The sequence below is a fragment of the Cricetulus griseus genome, chromosome 6, assembly GCF_003668045.3.
Source record: "Cricetulus griseus strain 17A/GY chromosome 6, alternate assembly CriGri-PICRH-1.0, whole genome shotgun sequence".
NCBI classification, from domain to species: domain Eukaryota; kingdom Metazoa; phylum Chordata; class Mammalia; order Rodentia; family Cricetidae; genus Cricetulus; species Cricetulus griseus.
This window is the reverse complement of record NC_048599.1, coordinates 49,769,640-49,789,778: the sequence shown is the minus strand read 5'-3', so window position 1 is coordinate 49,789,778 and position 20,139 is coordinate 49,769,640. Positions and strand designations below refer to the sequence as shown.

Here is a 20,139-nt window from a genome sequence, read left to right as displayed (position 1 = left end):
GTTTCTCCATGGACTGAGTTAAGGTAGTGACTGGTCCAGATGGTATAGCATTTTTCTACAGTGGTGAATGCTTAGTGTAGGGCAGAAGAGTTTGGTAATTGTCCAGTTCAGTAGGAACTTCATCATTCTCTATTGGTAGAAGATGCCAGTACACCCATATGTGTTCTAAAGTGAACCAGTGTGTTTAAAGAGCTATTCTTTCTGGTTTGGATGAAGGCTTCTTTCTTAAAGGGGATTTCTTGAGCTGCGGCATTCAAAGATCAGTGGTGAAACCTTTGTGAATGACTTGGCCTGAGAGCCTACTGCGCTGAGTGCCACTCACACCCAGCCATGCCCTGCATTCTCATTGGCCTTTGTCAAATGAGTCCCCTCTGCAGTGAGAACAATATAGGCACAGTTCAGGCTGTGACCTTTTCAGTAGCTTACCTCCTTGCAGAGGTCAAGTCATCCAGTCATGAGGTCATTTGCATTGCGCCCACATTGTACTTCATGCCTTGTGACAATAACAGGCCGAGTTGGTCACTTTATTTTGAGAACATTCTCTGCTGCAATTATGCTTCTGTCTCATGACTTGAACCTGGAAGCAAAGAGGGAATCCTAAAGAAGTCCCAGAGGGCCCAACCAAGCTAAAGTGATGTTCTCAACGACCTAGGCATACAGCACTTCATTCCTAGGATTCTTTACCTTGTCTGGCCACAGCTGAGACAGTGTTGGTCTCTCACAGCTATCCTTTCATTTGCACTTTTAGCTTCTTCTTCTTCTTCTTCTTCTTCTTCTTCTTCTTCTTCTTCTTCTTCTTCTTCTTCTTCTTCTTCTTCTTCTTCTTCTTCTTCTTCTTCTGGAAGGCAGGAAATCAGGCACTTCTGAAATTTCTGACTGACAGCTGCAATAAGTTGGGTTTTGTATTTATGTAATTTCAGAACTTTCTTGGAAGAGCTCTCTGGGTGGTTTGTTTTAGTGGACTTGCACCTTTGTCATCTAGTAACCTTTATGTTACTATGTCGAAGAGTAGGAATTTCATGGTTTTTTTTTCTTTCTTTTTTTTTTTTCTTTTGGTTTGCAAGGCAGGGTTTCTCTGTGTAGCCCTGGCTGTCATGGAACTCGCTCTGTAGACCAGACTGGCCTCAAACTCACAGAGATCTACCTGCCTCTGCTTCTTGAAAGCTGGGGTTTTAAAAGTGTGTACTACCACTGCCCTGCTCAAATTTCATGTTTCCTTATTGGCAAGAAATAGTGACTGCCAATGGCAGACTTCTGGGTGCTCTATAAGCCAACCAATGCCTGGTCAGCCCTTCTGCCTCTGGCATGGGTGAAAGCCACTCTTCTAGTGAGGTCCTTTTGAGCTGAGGTGTGTGAAGGCTGATGCTGTTGGAAATGTTGTGAGTGGCAGTGGCCGAATGGCCTGCTATACGGATCACCAACAATGCTCAGCTGTGTTCTTTGTTCCCGGTGCCCTTCAGAATGGTGCCCTCTGCGTTGAGAATGGTATGGACAACTAGAGAAAGAAGCTTCTAGTCTTTACTGCTTGGATATTTCTTACACCTCAGTGAAGTTTTTGTTTTGTTTTGTTTTGTTTTTTTACCATTTTTATTTTTCTTGCCTTCCAAATCAGAGCTCAAAGTCCAAAGGTGAAGGGCAAGTACCAGTGCATTCTTGTTCAGGCTGGAGTCTTGTTCATCTGTGCACTGTCTGAACATGGGGCCTTGCCCTTGCTTTGCAGGTATCTGTGGTGCCATGGGCCCAATGTGTGGAACCTGCTGCACCATCTAAACCAGTTTGAGAATGTACCTCTGATTGGGAATTGTAGGCCTAATGCTGGTTTAATCTGTGTTTGTGGTGGGTAGAGATTTTGGATCAGATGTGAGTCTCAACAGAGATTATTGTGGTCTTGAAACAGTGTGATTGAGCTTTGGGTATATAGCTTAGCAATAGGGTGCTTGCCTTTCATGCACCAGGACCCAAGTTTGATCCCCAGAACCACCACACACACACACACACACACACACACACACACACACAATGTGAAATCAAGTACACCTAAGTATTCCTTGGACAGAGACCTCTGCCTCCTCTTGAGTTTGCCAGTGGCTGCTGGGGCAGCAGAAATTACCTGCTATCTGCCCCTTTCCTTTCTTCTTCCTCTTCCTCTTCCTCTTCTTCTCCTCCTCCTCCTCCTCTTCCTCTTCCTCCTCCTTCTCCCTCCCTCCTTCCCCTCCTCTCCACTCCCCTCTCTCTCCTTCTGCCAGAAGGCAGGATATTAGAAAGGGTATAATTTTTAGGCCTGAGAAATAGTCAATGTTCTTATGAGATGGGTCAGGGTTCTAAGCCACATCTGAAAGCCAGGTATCAACGAGAGCGGTTCTCTTTGATTAGAGAAGTTTGCCTTGAAGGTAATCTCTGAGTGGATCATGGATGTCCTGCATTGGGAGGCTAGACAGTTTAATTTCTTCCAATGCTCTAAGGCTTGCAAGACACCCTGAGACCAATGCTAAAGGAGGTCTTACAGCTATAGAGGAGGGAGACCCAAGCACAGCGAGCACCTTGATGAACACAATCCAAGATACTAAGAACCACCATTGATTTTTTTATCCAGACTGCAAACTGTTTTCTATCAGGGACTTGTTTAACTCCTACATAAACATTGTGAAAAAGACAGTCATCTCAGTTTTCACCTAAGGAAATAGGCTTAGAGGTGTTGAGTGACTCACCCAGAGCCGCAAAGCTTGGAACTGGAGATCTGGGGATAAGAACCAGGGACTGGCTGACTGTAAAGCCGAGGTTACTTCCAGCAGCCAGTCTCTCTTCCTAAAGCATAGTCTCGCACTCAGCTCCACAGTGTAGACACTCAGAAGTAAAGACAAGATATGGGTTTGTCATCCGTGCCTATGAATCTGAGCACTTTTCACAAGTGCCCTTTGTTACTTCATGTGACACAACTTTTATCTGATACTTCTTCCCCCAATGAAGTTATTGCTCTTGGGGCTGGAAATGGGCCATGTTTTTTAGACACAGATATCAGTTATAGGGTGTGAATTCTTATAGAACATTTGGTGATGTTTAAGTCATTTGATAATCATAAAACAAAATACCATAGTTGTCCTGTCTTAACTCCAAGCCACACCCACAAGGAAAAAAGAAATTGTCTTTCCAAAGATGTGCTGTTACTTTCATGTCCCCCGAAAGTCTATAGTATCATTTTTTTGAGTAATTATGGGAAATTGCATTCAAATGCCATAGTATAAATTGGGCTTCATTACCTGAAAAAAATGTTAGTAGATTTTCAAGTCCTTATGTTAGTGAACAATGAATGCTCACTAAACAAGAAATAGGCAGTTGGCCCATGGCGCACATCTCATGAGCAGACCACATGCATGCTGGGAAAGGGCTCTGCTCTGCCACCTGACAACCACAAGAAAATATATGTGTGGTAGATACTTAGTAATCCAGTCTTAAATCGATTTCAGAGTGTCCAAAATCAGAACTAAAAGAAGTGTCACACTTGCTGGCTTAGACCCTGTTCCATGCACTTTTCCCAGGTTACTCTTTGCTTGTGTTAATTCCTCTTGGGAATCAAAGGTAGGAATGAAAAATAATTTCTCTGGGTTCTCATAATGAATTATAGGCCCCAAGTAGACATTGTAAACCATAGTTGATCTTCCATGTCTGCAACCTGCACATCTATGGACTCAGTCACAGCTTGAAAATATTCTGAAAAGAAATCATGCCTATTAGTAAGCATTTTATTTTCCCAGCCAGCCATGCTTGTACTGTAATTCTAGCGCTGGGGAACTGTGGTTGTGAAAACTGCTGTAAATTCAAAATCAGACTGGTTTATATAGTGAGTGTCCAGCCAGGCAGGTCTATAGAGTAAGACTATATAGCAAAATACTTGTTTTTGTTATTGTTTTGTCTGAAACAGGACCTTATTAGGTAGCCCTAGCTGGCCTGGAACTTTTAGCCATCCTCCTGCCTCTGCCTCCCATTGCTGAGATTATATAGTATACCATCAAGCCTGTTTCTTTCTTTGTTTTGTTTTATTTTAGAGGCTAGGAATGAATTTCAGTGCCACAAAACATGTTTAGCATGCATAAAACCCTGTGTTCGCTCCATAGGGCATGGTGGTGCACGCCTTTAATCCCAGCACTCGGGATGCAGAGGCAGGCAGATCTCTGTGTGTTCCAGGCCAGCCTGGTTGACAGAGCCAGTTCTAGGACAGCCAGAGCTGTTACAGAGAAACCTTATCTCAAAAAAAAAAATCTTTTATTGTTTGAGTCATTATTCCCTAAGCAATCTAACAACAATAGCAATATTATATAAATGACCACATTGTTAAAAAGGGTAAGTAATATAGCAGCTGTTAACACATTATTGGGTCTTATAAGTTATCAGAGGATTTACACATGCCCACATGGGTTGGGAAACTCTCACAGCCCCAGTCCTAGATGAAGAGCTAAAGCAGTTAATGACTGCTGAGAGAGGAAGAAGCCATTCTCTTCAGGGATGAGCCCCAAGATAGGTTATTCCAATCTCGGTGGTCAGCCTTAAAAACATGCCATATCAGCAATGCTAAGTGGATTCAGAGGGGAGTGTCTCTCTCTCTCTCTCTCTCTCTCTCTCTCTCTCTCTCTCTCTCTCTCTGTGTGTGTGTGTGTATAGTAAGTAAAGAAGAGGTTATGAATTTGTGAGGGACTGGAGGAAATGATGTAAATACTCATGTGAAATTCTCAAAATATTATAATTTTTTTACAAAATGATTTACAGTGAGTTGTGCACAAATACTGTGTCCATGTATGCATACTGAGAATGACACCCAAAGCTCACTTCAGCTAAGCATGTGACCACCACTGAGCACACACCTAGCCGTTTTGTGTGGGAACCAACCCTGTACAGATTCAAAGGAACAAATGTACTGTTACATTTATATTTTTAATTTTGTGTTTGTTAGGCTCTATATTGGTCTAAGTATGTCATTTTTTTCTAGTTGCATGTTACTTTTTAATTTATAAGTAATTTCTCTTTAAATGATGCTTCACATCTGAATCTTGCAGGAAAAAAGCAGTATCCACAGGCCTGTTTCCTTTTGAGCATGAAGTCTTATACTTTGAGGATCGGTCAGGCTGAGAGCTATGCTAAAGACTTTTTCCTCAATGAGAAAAGCCTGAGTCACTACAGGGCTCCAGGACTCAGGGTGTGGATTATACTACCTGATGATTTTCAGTTCTATCTACCCCCAAATTAAATGTAGAATTACAAACTAACCCACTATCAAAATAAAACACATTCTTTCTAAAAAGGACCAACCTAGGATATGCAGCCCCTCCATTGCTAACTTCTCATTTGTTTATTTAACAACAACAAAAATCTTTGGCACATACCATGAGCTCAGGCCTTGGGGAGAAGGGTGGTGTCTCCCTTTTCATTTCTTTCCCTTCCTCGCCTTAATGGTCACTTTCGGTTTAGATTGGAAATATCTCTGGAAGGCCAAACTAGGTGCCTCTTGGTCATGAATGACCAACCAGCCTGCTTTGTCCTTGAGGCTGAGCTAACTCTGTCCTGCACCATTTCTAGAAGTGACTGGCTTGAAACCCAGTGAACCTGAGATGAAGTTACCGCCAACCACACCTCCAGTCCAAAGATGATTTGTGGCACCTGTGCCCCACATGACCTGATTTCCTTCTGAAATCAAAAGTCCACCATCCTGGGATTAATGGGTTTCCCAGAGCCTCATTTCGGACTGAAAACCCTACAATTGTCACTTAAAAAGTTGAACTGATTTGGTATTGGACTACCAATTAGTGTGCTCTTCCCTGAGGAAGACTATTTTTCCCACTGTCAGTATTCCTTAAGATTGTAGTTCTTAAGTGTAGGGCTGAAGCCTCATGGGCTTTCCCCTATTCACTTTTGTATGTCTATTGGTGCCATCTTTATTTAACCCTGAAAACATACATACAAGTAACATGTAAATATATATAAGCATGTAGCGACAGTAATGAAAAACAGAGGCTGTGAATTAGAAGGAGAACAAGGAGAGGTATATGAGAAGGTTTAGAGGGAGGAAAGAGAAAGCATAAATGATGTGATTATAATATGATTTCAAAAATAGCAAAATTAAAAAGTCCAGGTCCAAGTATATTTCCCACAACAGAGAGCATTGTAACCATGGAAGTCTGGAAAGCCTGACAACAGCAGTAAAAGTAAACCCAGGTTTCAAAAATTGCACAAATTGGGGCTGGAGAGGTCACTCAGTGGTTAAAAGCACTGGCTGCTCTTCCAGAGGACCCAGACTCAATTCCTAGCACTTACATAGTGGCTCACAGCCATCTTTAACTACAGTTCCAAGGGATCCAACACCCTCTTCTGGCCTCCATGGACACCAGGCATGTATGTGGTACACAGACACACATGCAGGCAAACATTCATGCTGATAAAATAAACATATCTTTTTAAAAAACTCAAATGTCACAAATTGTCTATTTGTCAAGCAGAGGGGAAAAGTGCAATCACTTCTCCCATCTATCCAGCTAGAGAGTTTACTTAGAACCCCCAGGACTTCAGGGAACAGAAGCTTGGCTAAACCAAGGGTGGTTTGTAACGATATGTCTTTACTCCATTCTGTTAGAATAAGTCTTTATTCCTCCAAGCCGCCCAAGCCCTGCTGCCACGTGGGTGCTTTCTGCCAGGCCACCCAAGTTCCACCCACTGCCACGTTAAGGTCCCAAGTAACACACAGAGACTTATATTAAGTACAATGCTGTTTGGCCAATGACTAGGATTTCTCATCTACTAGCTCAGTCTTAATGATCATAAATCTATATATTTTATAAGACTTATCTTATCAGACGCCAGCGGCAAGCGTCCTGTCTTCCTGGGCTCACATGGTGACTCTGAGCTTTCTCCTACCTTTCCCAGAATCCTCCTTGACTCCTAGTCCCACCTATCTTGTTTTCCTATTGGCCAACAGTACTTTATTTATCAACCAATAAGACAATCATATACACAGAAGGACCTCCCCATCATCTCCTCTAAATAAAAAGAAGGGTGACTTATCTTTTATAATAACTGAAGAAAGCTATATAACCATAACTATCTGTCTTCAGCTCTATCAAAGACCACAGAAGGATAATATATAAACTCTAGAATTGACAGAGACATCTCGCTACCTGGACAGTCACCCAAAGTTCCTCTATAACGTTGGGGCATCCATCTTCAGCCCACAGGCCACAGTGTGTCTGGCAGACTTCTCCATTTCAGTAGGAACCCTTCAGGACTGTTCATCTTGTTTTGTAAGTTCATCAGTCACCCCATTTAAATGAAAACAAACATTTATAAACAATATTTGGGAATTTGGGCATCGTTCATTCCAAACTGCTTCCTGCTGGTTGGGGGTGATGTCCATACCATGGGGATCATGATAAAACACAGAAATCTGGCCCTATATAGTCATCTATGGCTGCATCTTCTCAGCTGTTTTGGATATAGAATCAGCTTGCTTGATCAAACCATATTAGCCTGGAAGGAATCCATAGCTTTCCATTTTCTGTGGAAACAGAAGCAAGAAATCTTTTCCCAAGTAGCCTGTCCTTGGACTTAAATTTTGAAGTCAAAGCATTTTAAAAATGTGTAAGTTGGATTAATTTAGCAGCATTTATAATCAAATGTATTGTAGCAGCTTTTGCTCTTTCCTCGGCAAACAATTTAAAGACAACAATATAGCATATAGCATCCAGACTCTCTGTGTATTTTCCATCTTTATATGTACCAGAAGTGGGGTTCTGGGTAACGGCAGATGACAACAACGGGTCTCAGCCAGGCGGAAACTGTGTTACTTTCGTGAGCAGCAGGCAGCGCTTGGCGCGTGGGCGGAAGCCTACAGAGAAAAAGAAACTCTCGGTGTAGCCAAGCATTATCTGGTGCCAAGTAGCTGTGAAGGCTAATACAGAAGGGGAGGAGCCTCAGGTTTCCAAAAATGGAGGAAGCCTGCTTAAAGCCCACATGGTCCAGCTTGTCTCAGTCCCAAGTCACAGAAGGAACGGGATAGAAATCACAATCGGTCCAAGCTTAGTACCCGAGGGGGTACTTAGGCCCGGCTGGAATGGGCTCAGAGGTGCAGGGCAGAGACCGTGTGCGGAGGAAAGAAACCTCTAGGTGGCCAGGGTGCGGCTGGAACGTCGAGGAGCTCCTCTCAGCTAAATGGTGCCAGAAATACTCTGTGACGGTCAGTGCCACAGGTGAAGATGAAAAATTACCTGGGCGCTGATGCAGCAGGGGAATAAATCCACTTCTCACCCTCGGGTTCAGAATAAAAATCCCACTTCTAACACCAAAATATAGTGGGGTGCAATTAGTGCATACCGCAAAGGAGTCAGAGCAAGTTTGATGAACAGATGTTTTAATAGGAGAGTACTCACGGGATGGAGTCAGTCCCCTACAACCAGGTGAACCATGGAACAGAGGGAGCTGCTTGCATGCGACCCTCAAATTTAAGGTCTTGCTATGTCACTCTGACCATGCCCTAGTGTGCGTGGTCTGCATCACCTTGCCAGCCCCCAAGAGGGCGTGACTAACATTTCCCTTACAGTGGTTGACGGGTGCATACTGCCCAGGGACAGTGTGAGTCTGTGGCATTACACCAAGGGTAAGATTTTGCACATGGGATTACAAGGCTTCAGTACTTCTCTTAACATCTAGAACACTGGTTCTCATATCAGATATCCTGCATGTCAGAAATTTCCCATTCATAACAGTAGCAAAATTACAGTTATGAAGGAGCAACGAAATAATTTTATAGTTGGGAACTGTATTAAAGAGTTACAGCAGTAGGAAGGTTGAGAATCACTGACCTAGAGGCATCCACCAAATGTTCCCTTTGTTCCAGAAGTTTATTAAGTGACCCATATAAGTGCTGTGCCTTTGTTATCTTAGTTTCCCAAGGCCCCCAAGGTTTGAGATCGATGACACCCCCACCCACACGTCCATGACCCACCCTATAGTGCCACTGGCAATGGCCCCTGTGAAGAAGGAACTTTGTGGAAACATGATGACCTCTGTGCATGGAAACTGGGTGGCTTCCCTCAGAAGGAACTGTGGGCATGTGGGTAGCTGTCTAGTGAGGTCCCTACATGCCTCAGTGTTTCATTTCCTTTTTTATTCTCTGTTAGCAGAGAGAGCTTTCCGAAGAAGTCGGCCAGAATGGTAGCTGGGCTCAGATTCCTGTCCAAATCCACAATGCCACCTGCACAGTGAGGATCGCAGCCATCACTAAAGGGGGCGTTGGACCTTTCAGTGAGCCAGTGAAAATAAGCATTCCTGAACACAGTGAGTCGGGGACCCCTGTTGGCTGCAGAATGTGGCGATCTGAGCAGCTCACAGACTGCCTAAGTGGGACCCGTGCGATGGAGGGTGATTGACAAGTGTAAAATAAGAACCAAAAAGCATTGTTGCAATTATAAGGAACTTTAGAATACATTCCAGAGAACCCCTACTGTTCTGCCATTATTGGAAGCACTGATAACTTATGAGGAAGATCCATTCTTTAAGAATACTAAGTTGGGGCTGGAGAGATGGCTTAATGGCTAAGAGCACCGACTGCTCTTCCAGAGGTCCTGAGTTCAATTCCCAGCAACAACATGGTGGCTCACAACCATCCATTATGAGATCTGGTGCCCTCTTCTGGTGTGCAGATATACATGGAAGCAGAATGTTGTATACATAATAAATAAATAAAATCTTTAAAAAAAAAAAAAAGAATACTAAGTTGGACTTTACCTATTCAATTTGGTTTAAGGCACATGGCACTGCATTTTGGACAAGCAATACTGCTAGTCCTTAGCTGCCTCTGACTGGCATGGTTGGTTTGCCACATTTGTTTCGGCTGTTTGAAGCTACTGTTCCCCTTGTTCTTACCCATTCAGCCCTTGGGTAATGTGCTCAGGGACTCAGTCTGCATAGAACACCAAGTGTTTCCTTCAGATGCCATCCGCATGCTTCCCTGACTAGCTGAGCTAAATGCCCAACCACGCATATTAGCTCTTGCCTATTGCTGGAATGTTCTTTGGCAAGGAGCCACCATGATGCCTCACATGGGTCAAATGCTGTCCATGCTTCTGTAAGTCTGGGAGCCACCTTTGTCCTAAGTCCAACCCATCCTAGGTTATTTGGTATTAAACCATTGTTGTAAACTCTATGCCCAGCCATCTTTTCCAGCATGACTTACTCATTTACAGGCTCTTGCCAAACATGACCTTTGCACCCAATAGCAGATGAGACTTGAGAGCATATGACTCATTTGTGTCTGTCTCTTTCCCAGTGATCCCTAAGCAGGCTCTCCTTTTAGCACTAAATAGAAGGTAATTTACCTTCCTGCAGCCAGTAGACTCCGTTCCTGGGGAACATACTTACTGGTGCTAGGGAGACTAAGGGCATCTACCTGGAAGAAACTCAAAGACAGTGAGATTCTGATTCAAAAGGCAGAGCTTTACAAAGCAGTTAAGAACACTGGCTGCTCTTGCAGAGGACCAGAGCTTATTTCCCAGCACCCAAATCAGGCAGCTTACAGCCACCTGTAACTAGCGCCAAGGGATCTCATGCCCTTTTCTGGTCTCCAAGGGTATCCACATACACGTGCATTCATGCATGTACACATCGGCAAACACACACACACACACACACACACACACACACACACACACACACAAACCAATAATGGCTCATCCTTGTTAAAAATCACAATTTATGACTGTAGGACTTCCGTTTCCATGTGTAATAAACTGTAAAGGGTTTTAAAGCTTTGCTTCATAGGCAGAATCGCCTGTAAAAGCACCCATTACTACAGTCTAAATAACACCTGTTCCCAGCAATACGTTTCAAATTCTTGTTACCCTCCTATGAGAACTGTCGTTGCACAAAGCATAAAGTTACCTCTAGTCACCATGAGTGACAGACATGCAGCATCTCCACAGTCGTCATGGCACGTGACTGACTACCATGTCTGTCACTCAGTTCACACAGTTGGCAAAGACACATGCCCATGTGACTTCCTTGCCTCCCAGTACCAAAATATTAAAGGATTGCAAGCCAATGTATCCTATGTATTTTGAACCCCTGAATATTATTTCCAATTAATGTTTTTGGAATTGTTCCAGGTAGGGTAGATTATGCACCCTCATCAACTCCAGCACCTGGCAACACGGAGTCTATGCTCATCATCCTTGGTTGCTTTTGTGGATTTGTTTTAATTGGGTTGATTTTATATATTTCCCTGGCCATCAGAAGAAGAGTCCAGGAAACAAAGTTTGGGTAAGTTTCCCACTTAAAAATGTTAACCTTGAGCAGACACACGTCAGAGCACACCTTTAATCCCAGCAGAAGCGGAGGCAGGCATATTTTTGTGAGTTTGAAATCAACCTGGTTTACATAAAGCTGGGATGGGTGAGACCCTGTCTATAAAAAGAAGAAACAAATTAACCCTGCGGTATCGGTGAGGTTGTTATGACAGATGATAACACCAGTCTGGTGGGGCTTCTGCCTTGTTGTATTTTATGCAGGGCTCAGAGTCAAGTGACTTCTCTACTTAGACCAATTCCTGCAAAGTCAGCAACCCCAAGGGCCAGCCCTACAATGGGCTCTTTCACAGAGACGAGCCTCAGTAGGACATGCTATACAAACTGAGCAGTGTTGAATGAGAAGCTTTAAAAATGACCCCAATTATTACTTATTGCGCATTGTTATATACTCGTGTCAGCACGTGTGTGCATCTGTACTTTTCCTGCCATGGCTGTGTGGAGACTGGAGCTCAACATCAGGTGTTTTCCTCTGTTGATCACCACTGTTCTTAAATTTAAAAATAAAGTTTTTGTTTTTTTTTAACTTCTGTGTGTGTGTGCACACGTATGTGTGAAGGGTGCCATGATACACACAAAGAGATCAGAAGACAACTTACAAGAGTTGGTTAATTCTCTTCTTCCACATGTGGGTTCCAGACATTGAACTCTGGTTGTCAGGCTTGGCAGCAAGTACCTTTACCCATTGAGTCGTCTCACAGGCCCCTCCACTGTATTTTTTGAGACAGGTTTTCTCATTAAACCTGGACCTTACCATTTTGACTAGACTGACTGGTTAGCTGGGGAAGTTCTGTCTTTCTCTTTACCTCCAGCACTAGGGCTACAAGAACACACCACCACACTCAGCTTTTACATGGATCTGGGGATCATATCCTCATGCTTACACATCAAACACTTTATCACTGAGCCAGCTCCCCAGCCCCCAGGTTTTTTTTTTTTTTAAGATACATCTAAACATCCATAAACTGAAAATATGAACTCCAAAATGGTTCAATTGGAAACAGAATGTCAACATGATGCCACATTCAGAAATTTTGTTCCACGCAAAAATGATCTACAAGTATTATCTACCTTCATGCTATATGTGAAGTAGGCGTGAAATGGGTATGAGCTTCATGTTTAGCTTTGGTTTCAAGATTCTAGAATCTGGAAAGGCCTGAAATTCCTAACACTTCTGGTCCAGTCATTTCAGAGAAAGATGCCCCACCTGTATGTATAGGGATTCAGGAACAGTCGCCAAGGTATCAGCATCCCTGGTTGGCTGAAGGTGGCTTGGCTCTCGCTTGTTATTTCTTTTGTTTTCATCCTTCTTCCTTCTCTCCCTCCTTCCCTCTCCTTTCTTCCTTCCTTGGCTAAATTGTCACATTTTCTGAATTATCCATTTCAAATAGAGGCCACTTTGTATTCTGACGTTCCAGTTTAAAACCCTTTTCCTTTTCCAGCCCCAATTCTGCCACTCTGGACAAGCTTTTTAATGTTGCCCAGCTTCCTTGCTATTATCCGTCTCTCAGTGGTCCCAAAGGTCATTACCAATTCTAACTGCGGTAAGCCTGAGTTAAAAATGTTATGTTCTGTCAGCACTTAAGGAGATGCTGCGTCAGGGTGTAAAGATGGCTGTACAGTTACGAGCACTTTGCTCTTGCTGAGGACCTGGGTTCGGTTCCAAGCACCCCTGTCAAGTGGCTCACAACCACCTGTAACTCCAGCTCCAGTGGGTCTTACGCCTCCTCAGGTACTCACATAGATACACCCATATGCAAATAATTTTTTTTAAAGACTCAAATAATGGACCTTAAGAAAAAGGTTTGCTGGGGCTGGAGCAATGGGTATACATGCAAGCAAAGCAATCACACACATAAAAGTAAGTAAATATCTTTAAAAATGTATCAGTTATTCTTTGTTCTTAAGATATTTACATGTATAATCACATGTGTATGTAAATATAGAATGGGGCTTGCATCTAGGGCCTTGGCCATCATAGGCAAGCGTACTTGCCCTTGATACCCAGTCCTTTTATTTGTCTTTCATGATACCTGGGCAGAGATGTTTTGCACCAGGTAGAGTTAAAATAGATTCAAGAAAAGCAATGTATTTCTCCCAGTGGGAAATGGTTTTTATGGTTTTTTTTTTTCCCTCACGTAGTCCTGGGAATCAAACCCAGGGCCTCACTCCTGCTATGCAAGCACTCTGCCACCAAGCTGCATCCCAGCAGGGAAATGTTTGGGCTGCAGAAGAGCCCTTTACACATGCTGCTGACACCATAGTGTCCTTATATTGGCACATGGACCTGTTACCCTGATTTTATGGCTGGATGTCTTTGTTTTTGTGCAGGGGTGCATTCTCCGAGGAGGATTCCCAATTAGTCGTAAATTACATAGCAAAGAAGTCATTCTGTCGGCGGGCCATCGAGCTTACCTGTAAGTTGCCTTTCATTTCACTTTTTTGGCAAAAGTTAAAATAGTGGAGAGCCAAGATAAGTTTTAAATGAAAGCTAAAGGATGAGAATGAAAAAGAAAAAATATGTATATGAATGTATTTTTCTGAGATATGTGTGTGTATGTGTGTGTATACATATGTATGCACATACATACATGTATGGATTTTGTTTTGTTTTCTGAGATAGAGGCTTGCTATGTAGTCCAGGTGGGTCTCAAACTCATGATCCTCCTGCCTCCACTGGATCCTGAGTGCTGAATTTACAGCACCCAGCGGGATGAATAATTTTAACATTTAGAAACTAGCAAGGAGATGATCAGATGTCGCCATATGGATCTACTGGCCAGGCTACTGGAAATTGGAAGTGCACCTGGTGTAAAGAAACAAGTTAAGGATCCATAATCTCATGAAACAATGAGGAAATGGGGTAGAGGTCAGAGGTTTAAAGGAAGCCACAAAGCTATGGATATAATCTCCAGGCTCACTTCCTGTTGTCCTGGCCACCAACTCAAAGAACAGTCTGCCAAGTTATTGGAAGGCTTGAATTTTGATGAGTGAGAGTGGGGGGGGTTCTGTTTTTTTTTTTTTAGGGGGAAGGGTAAACAGATACACGTTCCTGAGCAATTTCAGGAACAACATGCCAAGATTGCAAACATCATCAAAACCATGCTTCTGAACGTCTACTTGGAAAAACTAAAATAAAGTGAAGCAGAACAGGACGTAGCCCGACGGAATACAGGCTGCTGTGAATCAGCACTTACTTGGTGTGCAACAAACAGTGTTAACTACTTTTCTAACCAACTTCTTTACCTTTAGATGTCTCTGTTCTCGAATTTAAAAATGGTTCGCTTATACGGTTTTCCCCTATTGGGAAACAATTGAAGAACAAATTGAGTAATTTTTCTCTAGGAGTGAACATCTCTCTTCCAATATTAAGGCTCTTCTCTTTCAAAGTTGGCTCGTGCCTCAGCTGTGGCCCAGGGTAAATCATCTGCCAGTTGGTCATTGAATCATTCTCCCTCTCTAGTACTGCACACCTGCTATTTACCTTATTGTGTTCTGCATACTTGCTGTAGACAGTCTTACTCTCCAATCCCCTGAGATATTCAACTTAGCCTAATGTCTTAGGATGAGATGCCACATACCACATGTTCAAGGACAGTTTATCATCTGGCTATTTCCTGTGGTTTACTTATCTTCTTCCCTGGCTGGCATGGGAGGGTAGGGCAGATGTCCTGATAGCTCTTTTCTGTATCATAAATAAGGATACATTATCCACCAGCATACATTGGTGGGTAATGCAGACTTCTTCTGCACAAATCTCAGTGTGGTCAGCTGCTGTTTCGAAAGGGGAAAGAAATGTGGCTCCCACTTTTATAGCTATTTGTAGATGATCTTGCCTTGAAGGATCAATTTTATTCACCCCAATCACAGTAGAATGAAGTGCAGACTTTTTTACATGAGTACAAAGTAGGGAAAATGTGTAACTTTGACATAGGGCCTTCCATATACTTCTGCTTGTATTTAACGGAAGAGAGGACACTGCGAAATCTTATTCTCACGATTACTCCTTTGTAGTGCACAGCTTGGGAGTGAGCGAGGAGCTGCAAAATAAACTAGAAGATGTTGTGATTGACAGAAATCTTCTAATTCTTGGAAAAATTCTGGGGGAAGGTAAGCAGCTTCAAGGCATTTCTTTGTAAAATCTGAGGCAAGGACCAGTTGAGGATTTTTTTTTAGTGTGTATTCACTGAATAAAATACCGATTTTATGACTTGGAGTTATTATGCCAATAATTCTTCCTTGGAAAGAGAAGAATTTTGAAACTCAGATCTGACTTATGTAAGAAGCACCTGCAGTGCCTGGAACAGAGTAAGCTTTGAAAGTATGGTTTCCCTTCTTTCATTGCAAAGCATATGACTCATTAATTATTATTTATTATTATCATCTATTGATTGATCCAAGTTCTACATACTTTAAGGTATTGTTCTACTTCTTCATTTGATGAAATATATGTACTTAAATTTTAAAATTGTTTTTAGCATGAATGATAGTTATTAAATTTGTGCTTTGGGCTGGGAATGTAGTTCAGTGGTAGAGTGCTTGCCTAGCACTTGGGGGTAAGAAAAGACAGTTTTGTGATCTTCGGTAATATTTCCATGTTTCCTGTAAGTATCTTGGGTATTTTTAATGGTTGGTGAAGTGATAAGCTAAGCGAAGTCTAGCCACTCAAACTCACGATACCAGTGCTCACCCCAGCTATGCAGGTGTGTTGCTGGTATTTTTCTTGTCCCTCAAGGTCCTGCTGCCGCTTCAGCCCCAAATAAACACACAGACGCTATATATTAATTTATGAACTGGGGGCTGATGGCTAGGGCTTCTTACTGGCTAGCTCTCTCTGAATTATTTACCCATTTCTATTAATCTATGTATTTCCACTTGGTCTTGGCGTACCGGAGAATGCCCAGACCTGTTACTCCTTTGTGGTCTACATGGCGTCCTCTTCCCTGTGCCTCTCTGCCTACCTTTCCCAGAATTCTCTTTGTCTCCTAGTCCCACCTATCTTCCTGCCTCTATTGGCCAAACTGTTTTATTCACCAACCAATAAGAGAAACATATATGCAGAAGGACATTCCCCCATCACAGGTGTCAGAGCATGGCAGATGAGTCACTCCAGGACCACACAACTCTGCACTTCTGGGGTCAGGGTAGCATCTGCACAGCATCACATTGGTGTTGCTTCACTTCACAGGAGAGTTTGGGTCTGTAATGGAAGGAAGTCTGAAGCAGGATGATGGGACTTCTCAGAAGGTGGCAGTGAAGACCATGAAGTGTGAGTGTCCAGCATGGAACCCTTTCTTCCAGGGTGGGCAGTCAGTGATCTCTATATCAGGTCCTCCGTGTAGAACAGTGCTTGTGCCCTGGTCTCAGTTGCTGATGCCACTAGGCAATGTGGGGGCATGCTCACCAGCAGAAGGTACTCGATGAGCTATACACATGCATTGTGTGTTCATCATGCTCAGAGCAGCATTCGTCACTTCCACCATCTCTATCTTTTTTCTCCCTCACCCTCCATCATCTAAGATGGCTAAGATCCCCAAGTAAGGCATGATGAGGCAGGGGGATGTTAGTATCTGACCCCAGGGATTGGTCTGACCAATCTCAAGGGCAGTGAGGCCACTTCCTCAGAATAGCTCCCTCGAGAATTACACCATGCTGGTTAAGATTGAAAGAACAGCCTCCTGCCTCAGAATCTCCATGTAATTCAGTAGTAGAACACTCACTCACCTGGCATGCACTAGGCCCTGGGTTCAATCCCAAGCACTGTGGAAGACAAAATAAAAACTAGGGCATGTCAAAGAGAGCTTGTTAGACCCTTAACCAAGAGCTCTTGGCATTGTGACCAAAGGTCGACGTTGTCCATGGTGTGACACAGTCACCCACAAGTGCTGTTTTCCTGAGGGGACATAAAATTACTGATGTGGGGAAATAACTATGTTTCAAACTTACTAAGGAAAAGAAAAGGCTCTTGAGTCTCCATTTGCCTGGGTTTGACCCTTGGGTTAGGGTTTTCAGGAGAGCTCCATCCCCACATTTTGTTACCCCACCCCCACCCAGTGCTCCGTAGCAAAGGGAAGCAGTGAGGATGAAGATGACAGACATGTTATAAATGTAAAAGTTTTAAAATATTTTTCTAAGTTTTCTGTACCTCAATAGGATAAATATAGAATAAACCTTTAGAATAAACCCTGTCTCGAAAAACAAAAACAAAAAACAAAACAAAACAAAACAAAAGAATAGTACAGACCTAGGTTGGTACCCTCAGACCATTTTAGTCACTAGTTATACCCTGTTAAAGAAATCCCTCAAAACAGGCCTGGCCTTATGTTTTGTCTGTTCTCAAGATACCCATAAAATAAAATGTGCCATTTTTAAATGTATAGGCCAATGGCATTTAGTACTTTCATGTTGCCATGGACCCATCACCACCATCAGGCCCTTGAACTTACCATCTTTTCAGAATGAAATGCCATACTCCCACACACACACACACACATACACACACACACACACACACACACCGCCTCAACCCAAGAAGTAGCCATTTTACTTCCTGTCTGGTTTTGTTACTCTAAGTACTACCCACAAATGCAATCGAATGAGATTTATTCTCTCAGGATTGGCTTGCTTCATATAGCATATTATTGAATTTTTGGGGGCTTTTTTTGTTTTTTGAGACAGGGTTTCTCTGTGTAGCTTTGGAGCCTGTCCTGGAACTAGCTCTTGTAGACCAGGCTGGTCTTGAACTCACAGAGATCTGCCTGCCTCTGCCTCCGGAGTGCTGGGATTACAAGTATGCACCACTGCCCGGCTTGATTTTTAGTTTTTAAAATTTTATTATGTGTACCTGGCATATGTGTAGAGATCAGAGAATAACTTGTGGGAGTCTTCTTTCTTTGTCTACCATCTGGATTCCCAGGGATCAAATTCAGGTCATCAAAGTCTTGAGGCAAGTCCCTTTATCCACTGAACTGTCTTGATGGGCCAATACTGAATTGTAAATAGTTCTCTTAAATTGGTTACATTTCAAAATTTTGGTATGAAATGCACCCACCTCAAAGGCACAATTTAACAAGTAGTCATTATGGACCCAGGTATGCATCCATATAGAGGGAGAGACAAAGGTAATTGTGAAAAGTCTATTAAATTAACATTTTAAGACCAATTTTAGGTTTATGTCCCCTATACGGCATCATGCATGGCCTAAAAATCCCTCAAGTTTCCCCTTTGGCTTCTCTCTTCTCCCAACCCCAAAACACTACAGACACTCTTGCCTGTCTCCATAGTTTTGCCTTTTCCTGATTTTAGGAGTTTTTATTTTTGTTTGAAAGGGGAATTTGTTTGTTTGTTTTGTTTTGTTTGCTTTGAGAGACAAAGTCTTGCTATCTCGCCCAGGCTGGCCTCTGAGACCTCTTACCTCAGCTTCCCTGAAGTTAAGAATGCTCCATGAAGCCTGGTGTGGATTTAAGTTTTACTGAACTAACCTGCTATTTCTGGCCCCCTCCTCTAAACTGAGGACATTGATCATGTCTTCCATTCTCCATCTGCTCTTCTAGTGGACAACTTTTCTCAACGGGAGATAGAGGAGTTTCTCAGCGAAGCAGCATGCATGAAAGACTTCAGCCACCCAAACGTCATCCGGCTTCTAGGTACCTCAGGGAGAGACACCAGAGTGAGGCTGGGAGGGGCTTGACTGGCCCACTGTGTGCCGAAGAAGAGAACACAAAGTTCTGTAGAGAAGTTTATACCAAAAATCACAACACTGGGTTCTTCCTACCTTCTGAGACCAAGAGTAAAAATGGGTTTGTGTTTTCTGGATGCTGATGGAATTCGAGATAGTGAGAGTGTCCACAGAAATTAGAAGATTGTCAGTTAAAATAGCCCACAGTGACTCAAAGTCAAGACACAAGGGCTAGTAATGTAATAGTCTTTGTAGAGTGGAGGCTGTCAGAGAAGTAAAGCTGTAAACCTAGACATTTTTCTAAATAGTCTTTGAGAAATAATTTATGAACCGACTTGTGAGTCATGGCACATTGACTATTTCAGAGACACAATTTAATGTACTTTGGCTTTATATGAATATCTATGTTAAAAAAAATACTGACATGGTATCAGCGCATGATATGCAAAGGACGTTATTCTGAGAGAAACAATCTAGAAATGCTGGCCTTTTTCTTCCCTGCCCTTTGCCTTGGTCCATAACAAATCTTTTAGCAGTCATACAAAATTCTATATGGCTGACCCTGTAGAGACGTGAAAGCTAAGGTTTGTCAAAGAAATAGCTATTGTTTGCAGTTAGTGGCTTTAGGAGAGACATTCGACTTTGCTTGACACATTACACTTTGTAAGCCTAGGATCAGGTGACCAGTTCATTGCAGAATTCCATGCTAAAGCATTGTATCCTGGATCACCGAAAGTTCAGAAAGAGGGGTTTGCCTATAGGCCCTCAAAAATACTTTAATAACTTTAAGCATCTGGGTGCAGCAGACCTTTCATAGGAGCACTTAGCTAATTTGCCCTCAGATTCTCTGAGGTCTATACCCCTCAGTTATTCAGTCTAACAAAAACAAAACACGAAACCCCTTTGGTTTCTATTCGTCTGCTCTTGTGACAGGATTGAGCTTTGAGAGTTCTCTTGAAAACACTAGCCTAACCTAAAAGAGAGAGAGAGAGAGAAAAGAGAAAGGAAGAAAGTAAAGAAGGAAAGAAAGAAAGAAAGAAAGAAAGAAAGAAAGAAAGAAAGAAAGAAAGAAAGAAAGAAAGAAAGTCACGCAGCTTGCAGGTGTTACATATACCAGAATCT

The 20,139-nt window shown here is 42.7% G+C and overlaps 1 protein-coding gene across 4 annotated transcripts in view; it reads left to right on the top strand.

Moving 5' to 3' along the window:
- Mertk (MER proto-oncogene, tyrosine kinase) overlaps nucleotides 1-20,139 on the top strand; it is a 110,568-nt gene that overhangs the window by 71,183 nt on the left and 19,246 nt on the right. For 3 of the 4 annotated variants that reach the window (XR_004770482.1, XM_035446328.1, XM_027421846.2), the window contains exons 9-14: nucleotides 9,159-9,315; nucleotides 11,142-11,295; nucleotides 13,671-13,756; nucleotides 15,354-15,449; nucleotides 16,528-16,608; nucleotides 18,893-18,985. Coding sequence is in view for 3 of the 4 variants with exons in the window: in XM_035446328.1 (XP_035302219.1) it covers nucleotides 9,159-9,315; nucleotides 11,142-11,295; nucleotides 13,671-13,756; nucleotides 15,354-15,449; nucleotides 16,528-16,608; nucleotides 18,893-18,985 (667 nt within the window). In the remaining variant the exon portion in view is untranslated. The remainder of the gene's footprint in view (nucleotides 1-9,158; nucleotides 9,316-11,141; nucleotides 11,296-13,670; nucleotides 13,757-15,353; nucleotides 15,450-16,527; nucleotides 16,609-18,892; nucleotides 18,986-20,139) is intronic. The other variant, XM_027421845.2, reaches the window with a different exon arrangement.